This window comes from Microcaecilia unicolor, chromosome 1 (assembly GCF_901765095.1).
Source record: "Microcaecilia unicolor chromosome 1, aMicUni1.1, whole genome shotgun sequence".
Taxonomy (NCBI): Eukaryota; Metazoa; Chordata; class Amphibia; order Gymnophiona; family Siphonopidae; genus Microcaecilia; species Microcaecilia unicolor.
The window spans coordinates 502,726,803-502,747,907 of NC_044031.1; the positions used below are offsets into that span (position 1 = coordinate 502,726,803).

Sequence of the window (21,105 nt, forward strand, 5' to 3'; positions counted from 1 at the left end):
TGAGATAAGCCCTAACAGAGATGGTTTTAAAGCTGGATGCAAATATAAGAAGTATTCAACCATTTTTTATGTGAGACAAGACGGAATCTATGGCCCTAAATTCACATCTCCATTTGGAAACATACAACCGCCTAGCAGATTTCTTCCTAGATGCCAGAAAAGCTTAAGACATTTTGTGTAATCAAACTATAGCTCCTTCAACATCCATGCTGTGAAATAGGAACTGAACATTGGAGTGGAACAACAGTCACTAGTTCTGTATGAACAACCCCATTGCACTTTGTGGCTGGATAGGTGCCTTAGAAACAAAACCAAAGACAAAAAGGGTGATTGTTTTCCAGACTGAGAAGAGGCTTTTCTACTGCACAGTTTCCTATTAGTGAGTAAAGCAGCTCTTCCCTTTTAAGGTAGAGATCTATTAGCTGCATTCTTCAGCCAAAGTCCACATATAGAGGTAAATTCTGTAAGCTGCGCCTAAAAATCGGCGCCAAAAATGAAACGCATTTAGCGCGATTCTATAAAGAGTATGTGTCCTTTATAGGATTGTGCTTAGCACTAAGCTGGCCAAAAATAGGCCTGCTATAAGCAGGCTTAAATACCGGCGCCTAAGTTAGGCGAACTTAGGCATGATTCTGTATCAATGCACATAAAATCTGGGAACGACGCTAAGCACACCCCAAAATTTTTACTTGCAATAGGATTTAAGCACATGCCATTACAGAATCAGATAAGCACATAAATCCTAATTATTGCCCATTAGTGCTGATAATTGGTTGTTAATTGCCAATCAACACTGACTGGCTTGTTCAATTAAGTAGTGCACACAACTTGCGGCCAAATTAGCACACACAACTTTAGGTGTCATATATAGAATTTGGGAGATAGTGCATTCCATGTATGGTTTTGTTTTGATGGGAACGCATAATATTTATACTTACTTCACTAAGGAGCCCTTTTACTAATCTGTGTTAAGCATTAAGCGTGGTTTTACCATGCGGTAACTGCTAGCGCATAACCGCATTAAGGGGGCTTTGTGGTATTTTACAGTTAACACTCAGTAAACTATGTACCCTCAGCCTCTCTCCTCCCTCTCAAAAGAATCAGGGTCCCTAAAGACATCCTGACCTTCCTCCTTCAGTAAAAGAACCTCCCAAGGGCCCTCTACAGTACCCCAGTATCTCCCTCCTTTAACCCAATCAATCTGCAGAAAATACAGCCATTTAGATACCTCTAACACATCACACAGAAACATGCTCCTCATTAACGACATGGTAACATTTCCCATCCCTATAGCCACTCTATAGTGTTTTTCAAGAAAGGTGCTACATTCTTACAATTAAGTTTTACCCACTGGATTGGTGACCCCCAAATATTTTACTGAGCCTCCAGCTTTCCTCAGAGGAAAGTTCAAACACCAGCATGCCTCTATGTCTATTTTTGAGGGCAATGCCTCAAGATTTAAATAAATTTAATTTCAACCCCAAATCCCTCCATACATCGCAAATCATTCCAAGGCCTTAGGGATGGACACCTATAGATCCGTAATCATCATCACCACGTCATCCGCAAATGCTGAAAAGCATTTTACCACCTGGGTTCCTATAGATAGTCCTTTAATCTCCTCACTACTTTTCAGCATTATAACAGCAATTCTAAAAATAACAAAAATAATAAGAGATGGGGGGGGGGGGGGGCACACCACTGACATGCTCCTCTCCCCAAAAAGGAGTGCAAAAGCCGAACCATTTAGCAGAACTACAGTGAAAGGACTAAAGTACAGTACTTTCACTGCCTGCCAAAAATATTTCCCAAACCCATCTCTCTCTTAAGAAAGAGGAATAGAAAGAATCACTCCACGTGGTCAAAGGGTTTTTCTGCATCAAAGCTAATAAGTGAATCCAGGAACTGACCACTCCTACATCATTCAATTGCTAGCAAAAATGTTTGTGCACATTAACTACAGCCTGCCTATCCCAGATGAAACCCACTTGCTCCTTGCCTATCAGAGATGTCATTTTCTTTGCCAATATTTTTGGCAAGATTTTTATGTCAATATTAAAAGTGATATAGGGTGATATTACTCCGGTAACAAAGGGTGTTTGCCAGGCTTAGGGAGAACTGTTATCAAAGCCTGATTGGAAGGCCCATCAAATCTGCCTACTTAAATAGCTTAAGTATAATACTCCTCCAATGAGCCAACCAATTAGAGTTGCAATATTTTTTTTAAATTTTCCCACTCAACCCCTCTGGCCCAGTGATTTAACGGGCTTCAAATGCTTTAAAACCTTCTGAATCTCCATTCCTGAACCAGGTTCATTTAGTTATTCCAGCTGCAAGGGAGATAAACCCTGCAAGGAAATGGACTCTAAAAGGCCTCTCTGCCTGTTGAAGTCACCTCACAACTCTGAGGCATACAGGGCTTCATAAGATTCAAACATCTGGGACATATTTTTCTGTGTTCACCACCTTCCCTTTTCTGTCTTTCAGGGCTATAATAACCATCAGACCCACCCAGTTCATCAAATTGGTCAATATTTTGATTTGTTACCATAATGATATAATTTGCCTCTATAGCTTTTTCACGTACTGTAGCAAATTCCTCTCCACAGCTTGGGTACTAAGAAAGGCATTTTTTATTACCTGCCCAGGTACAAGAGGGGAACCTCCATTTATCCCTATGCAGATGCTCTTTCAACTGTAACATGTTTGCAATCAGAGCTTTTTTTGTGCCTGCTATGATGTCCCGTTGCAACATAGCTTTAGCAGTATTCAAAATAGGGTAGGATACAAAACTCATTCCACCTTTTAACAAAATATAAATGAAATTGAGTGTTTGAATACAGATATGCAGGGAACTTGCATCTCCTGCTCCTTCTGAGCATCCCCCAACTCTCTTAAGCCTGCCCAAAGCAACATATGGTCAAAGACCACCAGCAGCCCAATGGAGGATCCTTCCATATTAGAGAAGTACCATAAGATCAAAATGCAGTTTTCTGTGCAATGTACTATGTACTTTGGAAATGTGTCAAATTTGGAGGGCTGCAAGATCCTCCATGCATCTACTAAATCAAGTTCTTTGACAGACTCAGAAGTCCTGTATCAGTGCACTGTGTCTCCCGGGGTGTCCCAGCAGATGTGTCTAGTTGTGAGTCCATCACAGTATTGAAATCGGATCCTTAAGAAACTGTAGCCCCTGCTGAATTGTGTTATAAAAAATAACCTTGATCAAACATGTTAGGTGTACTAACCGAGGCTAATAACTAAACCCATACACTGAAATGTTCCTTAAACAAGTAGAAAAACTCCAGGGTCACAAACTACAGTGCATGCCGTACAGGCATATGCTTTATTAAACGAAATGACCACCTCCGCCCTCTCTGTGCTCCAGATGATGCATAAAAATCTCCCCCTCTTCAATTTTGGTACTCCACATCATTTCGTTTCATTTCATGTAAGTATATTATACAGCATTACGACTTGCACAATTTTTGACCACTTAATGGGGGACCCAATACCCACCACATTCCAGGTCAACGCCTAATATTAGCCACTCTGGATCTCTGAAAGGATTATGTGATAAATCTTCTACCTCTACTATCAACCTTATCCAATCCAGAGTGCCCAGCCTAAATCCCAGCAGGATCATCTTTCTGTGGAGGTGACTGCTGCCGATGATCACATCTAGACCCAACCCAGGATGCTGCCCAAGCCTCCTCCCACATCCCATCCAAAGCCTTCTCACTCTCCTTCCCCAACTGTTACCTTTCCCATATAAACTTCCCATAAAACAAACATCACGTGTATCAATACTTAGACCTGCCCCCTCCCCACCCCCACAGCTCCAGCCATCAATCAGTAAATTAATTCACACCTCACATCGCCACACTCTTACCCACAACTCACCACCATTCAGCACATGAGGAGAAGTCTAACAGTTAGAGCAGTAGACCGAACCAAGGAAACCCAGTTCAAATCCCACTGCACCTCCTTGAGATCTCAGGCAAGTCACTTAACCTTCCATTGCCTCAGGTACTAACTTAGATTGTGAGCCCTCTAGAGACAGAAAAATAGCTACTGTACCACTTCAACAGCTTCTGACTGAAGGAGTAGCCTAATGATTACAGCAGCAGGCTGAGAACCAGGGGAGTCAGTTCAAATCCCACTGTAGCTACTTATGGTCTTGAAGTTACTTAAACCTCCACTGTCTCAGATACAAACTCAGACTGTGAGCCTCTAGGAACAGAAAAATATCTACTGTACCTGAATGTACACCACTTTGTGGAGGTGGTATATAAGAAATTAAAATTTAAACTCCATATTTGAAACAAGTTTTGTTACCATGCTCCATACCCCCACTAGCCATGCCCCTTCTCGCATTCAAACCCTCCCAATAACACACCATTCATACTAATAGCAACAACCCTTATCAGATACACAAGTGCAACCAATTTTTGTGAGAGATATCGTCTCAACATAATCACCGATAACAAATTTCACAGCTTGGGGGCCTTTTTACTAAAAGGTTGGTGTGCAGCAACAGGCTTGCTGCATGCCAATCTAGAACTACTGAAGGGCTATCGCAGGAGCCCAGCGGTAGTTCCCACCCCTCAGTGCGCGCTATTTCCAGCACTACAAAAATATTTTCTGGAGCTCTTACCGTCACCTTAAAGGGTGGCAGTAAGTGCTCCCCCCTTCCCCAAATGACTACGCGGCAAGTGGTTCACTTACCGCACAGCCATTTCTTTTTGAGAAAGAAAGACTGTCTTTTACTGCTGCGGTAAAAGGGGGCCTCAGTGTGCATCAAAAACACACACTGATGCTAGTGCAGGCCCCCTTTTGCCGCAGCTTAATAAAAGGACCGCTTGGTGAGGAACAAAACATCGTCAGATACACTCCAGCACCATCATACTGGTCCAAGTCTGTGGCAGGTCACTTTGCAACAGTCTAGAATTGTTCAGATTTATCCCCTACACCCCAAGGAGGGGAGAGAACCCTGCACTGCCTTTGTCTAAAGTCTTTCTAGTTCAGAGAGCCTGCCTCTGCATTGCAGAATAGCTGGAGTGGGTAATGATCCCAGGTAACCATTATTCGGGATCTTTGCACTTTTCATTACCACAGGCCATTCACTCACCCGTCAACAGTGTCCAGGAAAAGGTCCCCAAAGCAGGAGTCCAAAAATATACGTTTTAACAAGTTGAAATTCACTTACAAATCAGGCACTCTGCGCTAACCTAAATCAAAAACGCTCTTTAGAAAGCAGCCCCCATCTACATAAATTCCAGGCCTCTTTCTTGCACAGCATGTCTCACACCTGCACAACCAACCCCCCACTGCCCCAAGCAATGCCACCAGCTTCTCTCGCTTCTTTTAGGGTACTATACACCACTATGAGAGATCTTTAAAATCCCAGATATTGAAGAAAACAATATATTTTATTATGGCCATGATGATCCTTCCAATTTCCTTCCCAAGTTACACATACATTCAATATGCAGGGGGATCAAGTATTTAGCTGGTAGAAGCTCTAGTGTTAACCAGTGCTCCCAAAATCCTACCAGTTCACTTTTAGCCACTGACTTGGGCAATTCCAAGAAGAACAGATTAGTTTGCCTCAATCTATTCTCAAGGCTGTCCACCTTGTCTTCACACTTGCTCACCACCACCTTGAGTCTTGTGAGGTCTGCCAAAACACCTTGCACCATGTCCTCCAAATCCCTGACCTTCTCTCCCAATTCTCCCAGCCGCCTGGCAAACTCCAGGAGTGAACTGGAATGTTTCCTAGCTGCTCTATAACGTAATCAAACTTCATACACAGAGCTTTAATAACTGCCTCAGCAATCATTTCACTAGATCTTCACTTACCGGTAGTCCAGTGTCAGCAGCTTCCACTATCCTGGGATCTCGCACATCTGTAAGTCGGGGTTTTCCTCATCTTTTTATTTAGGTCTTCACTGCCATGTCCACAGTACATTTGCAAACAAATTTGTCAACACACTTACAATGGTTCTCACAAGATGAGTGGTGAAGCGAAAAACAGAGAAAAAAAAACACCAAGTACTGGACAGGGCTCTTACCTATGTAAGAACATAAGTGTTGCCATACTGGAATAGAACTAAGGTCCATCAAGCCCAATTATCCTGTTTTGAACAGTAGCCAATCCAGGTTACAAGTACTTGGCAAGATCCCAAAGCAGTACAATAAATTTATGCTGCTTATCCTAGAAATAAGCAGTGGATTTTCCCCAGGTCTATCTTAATAATGGATTATGGACTTTTCTTTTAGGAAGTTATCAAAACCTTTTTCAAACCCCACTAAGCTAACTGCTTTTACCACATTCTCCGACAATAAATTCCAGAGTTTAATTACAAGTTGAGTGATAAAATATTTTCTCTCAATTTGTTTTAAATTTACTACATAATAGCTTCATTGCGTGCCCCCAGTCATAGTATTTTTGGAAAGAACAAGCAATTCACGTCCACTCAATCCATTCCACTTATTTTATAGACCTCTATCACATTTCCCCTCAGCCATCCCTTCTCCAAGGTGAAGAGCCCTAGCCACTTTAGCCTTTCCTCATAGGGAAGTCGTCCCATCCCCTTTATCATTTTCGTCGCCCTTCTCTGTACCTTTTCCAATTCCACTATATCTTTTTTGAGATGCGGTGACCAGAATTGCATGAAGTATTCAAGGTGCAGTTGCACCATAGAGCGATACAAAGCATTATAACATTCTCATTTTTAATTTTCCATTCCTTTCCTAATATCTAACATTCCGTTTGCTTTCTTTGCCGCCACTGCACACTGAGCAGAGGTTTTCAACGTATCATCAACGATGACACCTAAATCCTTTCCTTGGTTGGCGACTCTTAATGTGCAACCTTGCAGAACGTAGCTATAGTTTGGGTTCCTCTTTCCCACACGCATCACTTTGCACTTGATCACATTAAACGTCTCATCTGCCATTTGGATACCTACTCTCCCAGTCTCATAAGATTCTCTTGCAATTTTTCACAATCCCCTTGCAATTTGACAACTTTGAATAACTTTGTGTTGTCAGCAAATTTAATTACCTCACTAGTTAGTCCCATCTCTAGTCATTTATAAATGTCAGAATTTAAGAAAGCGTGGGACAGGCATGTGGGATCACTTAGGAAAGGAAGAGTTAGTGGTTGCTGAGGATGGGCAGACCAGTTGGGCCACTTGGCCCTTATCTGACATCATGTTTCTATGTTAAAAAGCAGCAGTCCCAGCACAGACTTCTGCGAAACCCCACTATCTACCCTTCTCCATTGAGAATACTGACCATTTAACTCTACTTTCTGTTTTCTATCTTTTAACCAGCTCTTAATCCACAAGAGGACATTACCCCTATTCCAATGTCAAAATGCTGCTCCCATGTTCAACACATTGCATGGCCTCTTTCTGAGCTGATTTTTTTACAAATAGAACAGTTGGAGAAGTGTTAAAGGGCACTTTCACTTTGATAAAGTTGAGACAGAAATTTGAGATGTATTTCAACTGCACTTTTCACTTGAATAAGAATTAGACACTTTCTGAATGAGCTTTATTTTTGCATTGTTTCCACAATTCCAGGAATAACATGTATAGAATGTTTGTACGTTTGGGAAGCTTGCCAGGTGCCCTTGGCCTGGATTGGCTGCTGTCGTGGACAGGATGCTGGGCTCGATGGACCCTTGGTCTTTTCCCAGTGTGGCATTTCTTATGTACCTCAGAATGCCTTTGAAACGTAAGGGGAAGGTGAGAGTCTTTCCCTGGAGGCTACATTGACTCCGCAGAAGCTTGTTTGTGCTCCACAAATGGGATCTTTCAGAGGGTGGGGTAGAGTCTCTACCTTCGGCTGAAGTTTCACTTCCTCCCTTCAATCAAAGACCTCTGCCATTACACCTTACAGAGATCTCTGCATTAGTAATCAGGGAGCCAAAAGATGGTGCAACACAACCCAATGCTGTTGAAAGACGCAGAAGACTAAAGATTGGCAGCTGGCAATATGGTGAAGTTAACAGCTGAAGTGCTCCCAGGAATAGGAAGTTTATCTTCTGGATCAACTGCAGATACTCTGTGTTTCATCAGTACCAACAGTGCTTACTTTGGAAGCTTTAGAAGGGGAACAGGCTCGAGTGGAGACTTCTGTTCAAACCTGTTCCACTGAACTTTCTTTCCTGATGCATTTAGTTCAAACTATGGCTCAAACACATGAAGGGAATATGAAGAGTGTAAAGAATAGGTAGATTCACTAAAAGAAAAGAAAAATAGATTTAAAGAAGTTCAAACAGCCTTAATTAAAGATAAAGAGGCCCTGAACAGAAGACTGGAACATACAAAGAGTTGCAATAATCTAGATATGACAAAACTTAATTGTACAAATAAGAAATAAAATAAGAGCGAACCAATTTTTAATTGTTTTAACTTTAAAAAATCTTCCAAGTTAAGTGCTTAACTGGAGTCCAAAAGAAAAATATTATGTTCTTACCTGATAATTTTCTTTCCTTTAATCATACCAGACTAGTCCAGACGAATGAGTTGTGTCCATCCACCAGAGACAGGACACAGAGAAAAAAAAGCAACTCTAACTGTCCCTACTTCAGTAAATAGGCCTGGTGTAAGAGCAATATAAACTCCAGAGAAAACAAATATCCTGATACAGCTCCGTCAGCCCTGAGGCTATAAAATGGTGGTTGTGCTCTGCGAATGATCAGCCAGAGGCTGCTCCTCCTTGCCAATCGGCCACAACAAAATGGCACCCATTCCTGTGCTCTCATGTGCCAAACTGAGAACTGGCCCTGCTGGAGAGCCTGAAGACCCTGGCACATTTGGATACTGCGCCAAATCCGAAGATGTGCCGCTGCCATCTGTTTCTTCCATGTCCTGCAGGATTCCTGGCTTGCACGCACTGCAACACCCCATCATCGGCCGGTGAACACCGCTTAACTGCCTCCATGGGAGTTGCCACTTGGGACACATTGTGCCGTGCTTGTAACAATCAGGGTGAATGGCAAATCAGAACCGCTTGGAAGGCTGCAGGGGAGGGATCTTGAGTCAAACTTTAATCGAACTTACCACTGCTGGCTGCTCTCCTCAAGTTCATAGTCTCCACAAACCTTAATCACAGATGAGAAAGGCTCTGTCCCACGCGCTCTAGCAAACTTTTTTCTTTTCTTTTTTTTAGGTTGTTGTGTTGGAAAAGAGATCTCCAGGGGACAGGCGAAGGGAAGGAAGAAGTAAATTCACGGGGCACCACTGACAGGGATCTGAAGACCTCCAGCTATGACTCTGCAGACTCAACCCACCCACAAAGCTCAACAGTGTGGGGGGGGGGGGAAACAGCTGACCAACTGGACCAGGAGCAAATCACTCAGAACCAGAGGCTGAAAAGTATGTCCATCCACCTGCTGAATATAGAAAACACTGAGGAGCTGGACTGGATGCCAAGAAGATCTGTCTCAGCTCAGTTTTCAGTTCTCTCTCTCTACCTGCTGGTTGATGGACACATAACTATCCCGCATGTTCTCGAATAGTGGGAAGCTATGTAATGGAAACCCTTATTTATAAAGTACACACATAATAAAACATATAAAAAAAATAATACTTAAAATACAAAAAAATAAAACCAAAATACAAATAAAATATCCATTTTGATCATTCATTGCTAACAGTCCTATTTTCCTCTTTCACAAACTTTACAGAACAAGCAGAACAAGAAGCACTTGTATGGCCCATATCCCTATCTGACCCCAGAATTTGCCACCTCCCTCCTACCACTGCCCTCTTCAACCAGCACAGAGTGATCCAACTGTCACAGCTGTTTGCTGGGTCTGCTGGCCCATGTGGGCTGAGTTTCTATCTCCTGTATGCCAGCACAGGAACATATCTATGCTGCATACCACAGAAGCGAGAGAGGTACAGTACATACTCAGTGTGATGCCCATGTACATCCTGTCACCAACAGACTGCACTCTAAGCCTATTTTATATAGAGACAGCCTGAAAGTACAATACTTAACTATTTTAATCTGTGAAAAGTCCTTTAGCATAGAGGACCTAGGTTAACGAATGAATGCAGTGGATAAGCCTTTCATTCCATACTACCGAACTCTCAGGGACAAGTGAGAGTCAAATTTAAAAATTAGTGCAAAAATTCATTGCCAAATACAGAGATACCATTTAATGCACCTACTAACAATTCTTTTTTTTTTCTGACAAATACCATTCTATATATATGGTTCAACTTGTACTGAATTGGAGTTCATGAGAAAAATGAATATTTTTCAACTGCTCCTTTCGTGTGCTTCAACAAAAGTTTCCTTCGTATTAATTCACTCTTTGCTTTTAGTTGGTTCAATGAACCGTTTCCAGTTTCTGAAAAGGGCACTGCATTTGGACTGTTTTCAAAATTTCACATATACTGTAGGCCCAATCATGAAAAACAATAATTCTTACCTAGAACTTGCTCATAATCAACAAGATCAAACCACACGACAGCTACTGAAGTCCATACTCCCAGAAGTGCAATCACCATAAACCAGGTGAAGAAAGAACTTCCTGAAAGACCTCCTTTCTTGCCATTCTTGCTTCCTCCTTGGCTTGTATCTGTCAAGATAAAATAAGATATAAGTAAAATTACAGACAGTAAAAGTCAATGGAAGCCTCCCACGAAAGCAGTTAAACTATTCGCTCTAGGTGCAAACCTTTTCCATTTAAACTCTCTTACTGGAATCCTTTCTGTCTGCTAGGAAGATCTGTGAGACACTGTCAGGCAAGTTCAGAAAAGTCAATGCCAATTTCTCAACATCCAAGCTGTGAGGGAAAACCTATGTTGATATGTAACAATGTGCCCTGCTCTTGTGTGATCAGCACTGGAAAACACTCCAGTCTCATAGGACTTCTGATGGAAAGTGGGAACCATATCTGTCTCGGTGAATAAAGGAGCTACGAGTCCAAGAATCATCGTCCTCCCCCAATCTCATATGAGCTTCGGAATGGTTTTTGCTGTGAGAGGTACCTAAGGCTATGTATACAGAAAAAAAAAAAAGCAAAAGTGAGGAAATTTCTTGTTGAATTAAGTGGCAAAGAGATCCATCAGGGAGGTGCCCCACTCTTGAAAGATTCCACAGAAAATCCCATAATCCAGTGTCCATTCATAGAGGTCCCACAACATTGTCCTTGTCTTTAAGATATGTGGCTCAGAGACATTGAGGCTCATTTTCAAAGCTCTTAGACTTAAAAGTTACATAGGTTGCTGTGTAACTTTGTAAATTTATGTGCTTTGAAAATGAACATCATTGTGCTTTGACAATGAGCACCACTGTGTGACAGTCTCCCAATACAAGAGGTACCTGTGTGTGACACCCCCCACCCCACCCACTTTCTTATGTAATACATTGCTACTTGGTGGTCTGTTTGAACCACAATAATTTTGTTGGACAATCAATCTCTGAAAGCATTTAGAGTGTTCCATACTACCCTTAGCTTTAGGAAGTTTATCTGATTAAGCTTTTCCTGAACAAACCATGCAAGTTGGGTGTGAAGCCCAATCAGATGAGCTCCCCAGCCCGTAGACCAAGTTCACTGGGTGGACAAGGTCCATTCAGCTTCCCTCAAATGGGAGATATGCCATTGGAGAAACATGAACTGTTAATGCCTAATGCCCCAACATCCTTGACATCTGACCTGCCGATACTTGCTGACTCTCCTAAACTTGCACCACAATTGAAATCAAGGTGGTTATCCCTTGTTCTGGAAGAACAGCAGTTGCACTATGAATTCAAACTGCTGCGATTTGGGATAACTTATGACAAGCCCTAGCAACTTCAGCATCCAAATGGTTGAGCGACTGATCTTTCTGCTCTTTCTTGAGTTGCATGCTTTATCAATCATCCAAATAGGAAATGCATGCACCCCTAGTTTGCACAAATACGCTACAATGACTGCTAAACAGTAAACATGCTAACACAAGGCCAAATGGCAGAATGCCGTACTTGTAGCGACATATCCATATGACAAATCACAGATATTTCCTAAGACTTGGATGTATGCAAGCTTAAGCATCCTTTAGATCCAAGAGCATAACCAGTCCCCTTTTCAAAAAAGTGATATAAAGGGGCCTATGGAAACCATCTTTTTTGGTGAGGTATCTGTTCAGGTCCCTCAGGTAAAGAAGTAGGTGGAATCCTCCCATCTACGTGATCAGAACACTTGGAATAAAATTCCCTACCCTCCTTCCCACAATACAATGGGCTCAATCGTATTGGCCTATAAGAAGAAAGAGTGTTCCTTTGTAATTCCTGATGATTTTTTATAAGTATACTTTGTACCTTCTTCATACAATGTGCAAAGTAAGCAGATACACGGTACCTGCATACTCCCACCAATCCAGTTTCCAAAGAGACTACTTGAGGAAATCTGCTTTGAAAATTAGCATGCAGACTGATGTGTACCCAGGACTATCAGGCATACCCGTCATGCACCTCTGGGCCTGTAACCCCACTGGTACTATCAAATTGCCTCACAGAACTCCAACTTGATCCCTGACCACTAGAGACCCTTTTCAAAATTTCTGTACGAGACAAAGCCAGATACACTGCCATAATTGGTAGTTCACTTAAATGAAACATAGAAAAGCCTGCCAGAAAATTTAAATATGTAACGCCATTATCAGTTACATCAGTGGCTTCCAAAACTTTCAACACTGAGGCTGCCCGAATCAACTTAAGGGAGGGATACAAAAACTTCTGAGACTTCAGAGCTAAACAGTAATTCTAAGCATAAAAGTTATTGGTATTAAAGCACCAAATCTAACAGGCCTTATCATGCCTTATATTGCCAATTCTGTTTAGACATGAAGAGCAGCACATTAAGCCGCCCACAAACTAATCAAAATATATTAAGTAATCTAGTAACAGGGCATCATCACCTTACATAATTTATTTTATTGACCTTTATTGCCACTGATTACAGTGTAAATACCCAGCCAATTGCCTTCCCTCGGTAGAGGGAGAACATAAGCAGCCCAGTGTTTTTTGGCCAGATGTCAAGGAAGTCTAACCTTACCATAAAAAACCACAAATGATACGGAAAGGGAAAACAGGACATTAACATAGGAGGTTCGTCATGCAGTATAGATCACTCTCAAACTTGGCATACAACTGTGCTGAAATTAACATAATCAATTCAAGTCAAAAGGTGGTTAAACATTTTAGTGCACCAAAAGAAAAAAGAAAAAAAAAAAAAAAAACTTCTTCTGATACACATTGAATGTATTTCATTAACTGCATCTGATCCTGAGAATTTGCTTAGACTCACACACACTACTGGAGCCAAGCAGATTCTCAATGCTAAGCAGTTTTAAAGGTAATTACGCACAGACCCTAGCAATCCAGCAAGGTAGCTGAAAGGGATCAAATGCTCTCTCTATAGATAACTGCCAGCGATGTGAAAGTAGTGTCAGTTTTATTTCCCGGCAAACCTCTGCACCCTCCTCCCTGCCATTGGTCTGAATACAAACCTTGATGGCAACACACGACTGTGCTCCCAAATCAACTACATACTTTTGCTAATTAAATGAACAAACTTTTCAAAGCATATTAGGTTATGTAGACACCACAGGTACCTGCATTTCATATGATTTGGGGGGGGGGGGGGCAATATCTTTCACACATATGCCAGTATCAAACTATAAATGGCAAGTGACCGAGCTCACCTGCAAATGCGCAGTAGAGACTTCCCTCTCTGTCCCGCCCTCGCGTCAAGACGTGATGACGTCAGAGGGCGGAACAGAGAGGGAAACAGAGTCGGACTGTCAGACGCTGCTGCTGGAGCCTGGAAACGAACATTGCGCGCATCAACCTCCACCCTCCCCCCCCCCCATCCCCGCCGCCCGCCGGATCCCGCCCCCCTCCATATCGGGTCCCCTGCACTGGCCTGACAGTGCCTCTCACCTCCGTGTGGATATGGGGGGGAGGATCGGTGGACAGGGTGAGGCCAGGGGAGAGAGGATGGTTGCTGGACGTGGAGGGGGGGAGGGCAGGGGATAGAGCAGGGTTGCTGCACATGGATGGATTGGAGGTGAGAATTATTACATTTTGCAAACACAAATCTCACCCGTTTTAACGGGCTTAACGGCTAGTATGTTGGCATAAAATGTCACTTATAAACTCACTTCCTTGCATACAAGATTATGCAGTGACAGTAGGCATGTACTGTATGTGATCCAGTTGTAGCCATGTTCAGAGGTATGTTTGGGTCATACAGGTGTATTTGGGTGGAATATAAGCCAGAGTTACAAAGTACAAATATAGGTTACAAAATACCAACCTATGCGCATACCTCTGCTACATATATTTATATCAGCTCCGAAATGCACATGGGTTCCATTTAACCACAATTTTGCATGCTTCTGTGGTCAATTTTATAAAAACACACCAATGCCTACTTGACCTCCCAACCTAGATAACCCCTTGTATATCTGCTATATGCGATATATAAAGTTTTAGATTCCATGTGCAATTAAGACCCATAATAAACTAAGTAGTCTGAGAATGATGGACTAGATTAGGAACAGAGTGGTGATAAATAGAATTCAGCCAGAGGAAAGGTGAATGATTAGTGGAATGTCTCAGGGATCTGTTCTAGGGCCACTTGGTTCAATAACTTATAAGCACTTATTACAGAAGGATTAGAAAAGGAAAAAAAAAGTCTGTCTTTTTCAAATCACAACTAATATATGCAACATAGTAGATATCATGAAGGAGTGGACCAGAACGAGAAGTGATGTAAGAAAGCTTGGCAGGATCCGACAATGTAAAGCAGTGCAGAGTCATGTTACTGGAGGTACAGAAATCCCACAGTAGCCAATGCACAGATGAAACACAAGGAGAAAAGCCTTGGGGTAAAGAAGGTGGCAGCCATTGTCTGAGGGATGCAAAAACACACAAGAAGCATCTTAACCAGCAAAAAAAAAAAAAAAAAGGAATTAATAATGCCTCTGTACATGCCATTGGTGAAGCTCACCTAGAATATAGTGTACAATTCTGTAGATACAGACACGCTGGATCTAACGATCTTTATCTGCTATCCTAGTCTCTGTTTCCGTGTTATATAAGAAAGTTAGAACACCGTGATTTACTGAAATCAAATCCACCAAACCTAATTCTATACAGTATTTGCTGAGTCAGGTGACTATAGTTAATATTTAACACAGTGCTGCATATAATGTCACTGGCTCATAGCCTGTGTGTAAAAAAGGCGGTGAACTCCTACATTCACCATGCCAGACCATGTTAAAACTGAAAGCCTGTTTCGCAATGCTACCCAGATGAGAACTGGTAGAAAAACTAACCTCTACAAAGTTATTCAACAAAAAAAAAACTAAATAAGCAAGAATAGCTTTATTTGTACATTTTGCAGAAGCAAAATGTCATCTGAACATATTAATTAAGAACATAACACCAACAGTGAGATTGCCAATTCAGTCACATGTAGTCTTTAAACTTTGAAAATACACATTACCTGAATCCTCAATCATGATTTGGATAGCCTTTACCCATGTATGTACATTGAAGTGTTTTATCTCCCAGATCGGCGTGTCGGGAAGGAAAAACCTTTTTGCTCTCGACCTTCTTGTCTTGCTGCAGTAGCAAAAGAACTTGCAAGCCTAACTCAGCTAAGACAGCGAAACGGACCTGCCTGCTAAATTTGCTCAGAAGTTATATTTAGAGAGTCTACTTCTTGAGCCAAACAATTTCAAACATTGACATGGAAATCCAAAGCTTATCCTGAGCCCACAGCAACAACATGCTGGGAGGTTTGCCATTTTCATATAGTTGTCTATATAACCAGGGGCAAAATCTGAGGAAAGGACTGAAACACACAAACCTGCACTCTCTTAAAACAAAAAGGTTAGGTGTAAAAAGTAAAACGTCAACCTGGAACTGTTTTGCTCCCATGTGAGGGCCTTTTGGTGGAAGCCTCATACAAGTATCATATTACTTATCTTATGTTACTTGGCACCAACACCATCAGAAGTAGCCTACTGGTCAAAGCAGCAGGCAGAAAATCAAGGAAGTCAGGGTTCAAACCCCTCTGCTGCTCCTTGTGATTTTGAGCAAGACACTTAGGGGGGTCTTTTACTAAACTGTGGTAGCGTTTTTAGCTCACGGTAGAAATCAGCTGGCAGTAAGCTCATAGACATCCACAGGAATATAAAGGGCGTCTCAGCGTTTACCGCCAGCTGATTTCTACCATGAGCTAAAAATGCGACTGTGGCTTAGTAAAAGACCCCCTTAACCCTCTACTGCCTGCTGACCTATTAACTGTTCATTTCCTCTGGAAGACTATCCTAAGCTTTTAAGAATCTTTCGTTATGTAACTTTTTGACATGCTGAGCAGGAGCTTAATGGAAGGCTCTGTTAAAAAACATCTATTAATATCATTTGGATTTAAGCTCGTGCCTTTTCATTGGTAGCACTAGGTATATTACATTTAGGGAGAACAGGTGTGTTTCCCTGTCCCCAGAGAACTCATAATCTAAGGAGCCAGTTTACCACATTTTAAATATTAAAATTACCATACGTTCAGCACAAAGCCTGTGCATTAACTGTTGGGGGAGTTCCCGGCAAGTTATCATAGTTAACCCTGAGAAAATTCCTTTACACGCGGTAAGTGTATTGACATTAGCACAGATGCTGCAATTTTCAGCCCCATACCCACAACCGATTTACCGACAAAGGAAACAGAACAAGAACCCTCGCAATCTCACAGATACGTCAAACACTGCAAAGTCAGATGATGTGCAAAGTATAAAAAGATTATTAAAGCATCCGATGATTCAACACAAGCCGTGTTTCGGCCACAAAGGCCTGCCTCAGGAGCCTTCTATCTGGTTGTTTATTAACACGCTAGCTCTCCAAATTAAACGAACAATGAAACACCTTGTATAGCAAAAAGGTCTCTCTCACCCAAGCCCATCCATATCTATTCAGTCCGATCAGGGCGTAGACAGTAGAATCTGCCCAGCACTGGTTTTGCTTCCCAGTTACTGGCATTGCCACCCAATCTCTGCTAAGATTCCGTGGATCCATTCCTTCTAAACAGCATTCCTTTGTGTTTCTCCCACGCATGTTTGAATTCCACTAATGTTCATGTGAGTGCTGTCCTCTGAAGATCTCTGTGGTAAAAGCTAGTATCTACATTTTCAATAGGGTGGGTCCCATGCAATATAAGCTTATGCTTTTCAGCTTACAAAAACGGAGCTGATTTTCATACACATTCTATAACTCAGCGCCTCCACTTAGGTGTTCTGAGACTGTGCAGTAGGAGTCCATTCTGTAATGGAACTTAGGCACCTAGGTTTCATTACAGAATACTTTGCTTATACCCTAAACTGCTAACAACCAATATGCCACCAGGAGTGGTGGAAGCCGCAGCCAAAAGAAATGCTTTCTTCTTGTTCTCAAGGCCACTTGAACTGGCAGTGTATTGCTGGAGACTCCCTCACCATCTCTAAATGCCAGTAATCACTGTCAAGATGCCAAATCATATTTCTACATCTTGCACATCACATTAACGAAAGTAGAAATTCTACATCAGGATGACAAAGAACCCATTTATAACACAATAAGCATACAGCTTGATCATCACAGATGAACAGGCCTCACAAGCTAGTTTTTTGTTTTGTTTTAACTCCTTGAACAAAATACACACCCATTAACAACTGCAAACATCCACCAACAGTTTTCAAAACTTCAGCTCTAGTATGTTTGAAAAATGATTTGCAGCCAACATAATTTGACTATTTTGAGTATGACTGTTCTTTGTCGGCAGAGCAGCAACCTTAGCAAGGGCAACCTCACTGTGCTGAAAAAAATATACCAAAAGTAACCGCAACAGATATGGTATCTGAGAGGAAGAACCTGACTACTAAGAGAATGGGTTTAACTACTTTACTGCCTGTGCTATTTTTTTTCCTTTTCTTTTTAGAGTGTATGCAACAAAAGCAATTCAAGGTCTGTACAAAAGAACGAAGAAAAATCCTGATTTTAGTGTAAATGTTTCCCAGTTTTCACCAGCAGAGGGCACCTACTTCTTTTATATTCGTAATCAATTGGATTCAGACAACTCCTGTTACTCAGACAAATGTTGACAGCCATCCTGTGGCCTAAAGGCAGCCACCTCAGCACAAGTCTAATTTTTAGTCTAAAAAATAGTTTTTGAATTAGAAGGGAATAAAATCCTCATCATCCAATTCCAGATGGACCAAGTGAAGCATAATTACAAGGGAGATGTGTTCTAATAGTTGAAACACTGAACCGATAATTTAAAAAGACATGCAGACCCATAGTAAGCATTTATACCTATTAGTGCTTTTTGATACCACTCTGGTGAATCATAATTTTCCTAACCTTCAATTTATCCAATGACAATTAGACAACTGGGTATTTACGTAGGAATCAGGTAATAAAAAACACTGGCGTTAAATCCCTTCTCTATGACTTTGTGCAGTCCAAGCACAAGTAGAGTTCTAAAATCAGGGATGGTTGTTATCTGGACTTGTAAAGCACTTCCCATTGCTGCTCCTTGTGACTCTGGGCATGTCTCTTAATCCTCCACATTGCCCCCGGTACAAATAAGTACCTGTATATAATATGTAAACTGCTTTGATTGTAACCACAGAAAACAGTATATCAAATCCTATCCCCTTTCCCTTATCCTAAGTTATCATGGCATCACAACAGTCATGCTCTAAAGTACAACCTCATAACAATAGGGGGGGTTTTGGTATCCATGTCATCAGCTAACATTCTTCACAATTAATTTATTTTCTTATATACCGCCTGCAAGTCCAAAAACTATCAAATCAGTGTACATTCAGATAAGTAGGTAGTTCTGTGCGTCTCCAAAGGGTTTACGATCTACCCCACCCACCCCCAAAATGGGCTGTGTCGGCATTAGCGTGTGGCTTGGTAAATGGGGGAGGGGGTAAGTTTGTACCAGAGGCAATAGAAGATTAAGTGATTTGCCTGAGATCATAAAGAAGCCCCCATGGGATTTGAACCTGGGCCTTCTGGTTCCCAGCCCACTGCTCTAACCATTAGACTATTCCTCCACCCCTGCTCCCAAGGGGAAGGAAGAAAATCAACCCCAAAGGATTGTTGCATTCTCCCCAGACTATCTGTGCTCCTCTGGGAATCTGGGCTTATAGCCTTCTCAGGAGCGGCCTAATTAGCATACTAAAAGAAGTTGCTGCGCCATCTGCTAGAGCTAGAGAAACAATGAGCAGTGTTGCCAGGTGGAAAATTTTTTTCCCACCCAATCCAGCACAAAAACCGCCCAAAACCCGCCCAAACTCAAACCCCGCCCCTGACACCCCCACACCCGCGTCATCACCCCCGCCCCCGCCGTCATCAACCCCGCCCCCGCCGTCACCGGCCCCGCCTCCCCCGTCATCGGCCCCGCCTCCCCCGTCATCGGCCCGCCTCCTACGTCACTAACCCCGCCCAAAAAACGTCATTAACCCCGCCCCCGCGGCCCGAAAAAAGCAGCCCAAAAAACCGCCCTGAAGCCCAAAAAGCAGCCCAAAAAACCGCAACCCGCCGCGGGCAAAACTTTCCCGCGGCGGGTCGCGGAAAACCGCCCAATTGGGCGGTAAAACCGCCCACCTGGCAACACTGACAATGAGGTACTGAAAGCAGCACTAGCCCCCTATAAAGGGAGTGAGGTCAGCTCTGAACTGTTTTTCAGTAGCTCCAACTACTGGCAGGGAATCATAACCCATTTGTCTGGACTGGTCTAACATGGATGATATGTGACCAAATGATTTTGGGTTTCCATAACTAAGAGTTATCCAGAAAATACTTGGATATTCCCTTTCCCCTAGGGTTACCATTCGTCCGGATTTCCCCGGACATGTCCTCTTTTTGAGGGCATGTCCGGGGCGTCCGGCGGATTTTGCCTGCACCCATGTTTGTCCGGATTTCTGGACAAACGTGGGCGCGGGTGCGGGCAGGCGCGTGCGTGTGGGTGGGCGATCGGCGCCGTGGTAACCCTACTCCCGTCCCCTCCCCTTCCTTACCATGTTCCCTGGTGGTCTAGTGACGTCTTCGAGGCAGGAAAGAGCCCCCTCTTTCCTGCCTGGAGCGCTGCCTCCCCTGTCTATCATCCTCCTCGGTCTGGCTGGGGATTCAAAATGGCCGCTGAGAGTTGAACTCTCGCGAGGCCACTTCAACTCTCGGTGGCCATTTTGAATCTCCAGCCAGACCGAGGAGGATGCAGCAGGCAAGGACAGGCAGCGCTCCGGCCAGGAAAGAGGGGGCTCTTTCCTGCCCCGAAGAGAAGACCCTACTAGACCACCAGGGCTAGATAGTAAGTGAGGGGGGGAATATGTGAGGGGGGGGGGAACCATGTGATGGGGGCGGGGAATAGAGGGGCGGAACGAGGACCCGAAGGGGGCGTGGCGGGGGCGGGGTATGAGGCGTGGCGGGGCGGGGTAGGGGGCGTGACATGTGTCCTCTTTTTCAGAGGACACAAAATGGTAACCCTACTTTCCCCCCACCCCTATCAACCTGCAGATCAATTAAGTAGAAAGAACAAAGTTTATCTAGTTATGTTAAGTAGGAGTTAAAAAGGTATGCTAGAGCATGGCCACACTGTAATCAGTTATGGAAAGCTGCTGAACTCTCTCTCCAGACCAGGTACTTTCAACCACCCAAATTAAACCAGATAAATTAACTCTTCCTTTCCCCTCACTAAGTTTCTCAGCAATTATCTTTATCATAAACGCATCTCACTCTACCAAAATATCACCTTGATACTACTCACACCTTGTATTTGCTCACACCGGAATCAGTTAATGCAGATTACGGTACTATGTAAGCCACATTGAGCCTGCAAAGAGGTGGGAAAATGTGGGATACAAAAGCAATAAATAAAATAAATATTTAGATAACTGGGACAGGTTTATCAGAAGCTAGCTGAAAATCACCACAATGTAACTGGAATTCACTAGAATTGTTATATTAAATAATGAAATATAATTACACTGTAAACAAGAACAACAGTAACTGCTTTCGACACCGCCTTTCATTTATTCCAAC

At 42.7% G+C, this 21,105-nt stretch overlaps 1 protein-coding gene across 2 annotated transcripts in view; it reads right to left on the reverse strand.

The window, feature by feature from the left end:
* Window positions 1-21,105, reverse strand: part of ASPH (aspartate beta-hydroxylase) — a 438,964-nt gene that overhangs the window by 351,820 nt on the left and 66,039 nt on the right. For both annotated transcript variants that reach the window (XM_030214873.1, XM_030214866.1), the window contains exon 2: window positions 10,457-10,606. In XM_030214873.1, coding sequence (XP_030070733.1) covers window positions 10,457-10,606 — 150 coding nt within the window. The remainder of the gene's footprint in view (window positions 1-10,456; window positions 10,607-21,105) is intronic.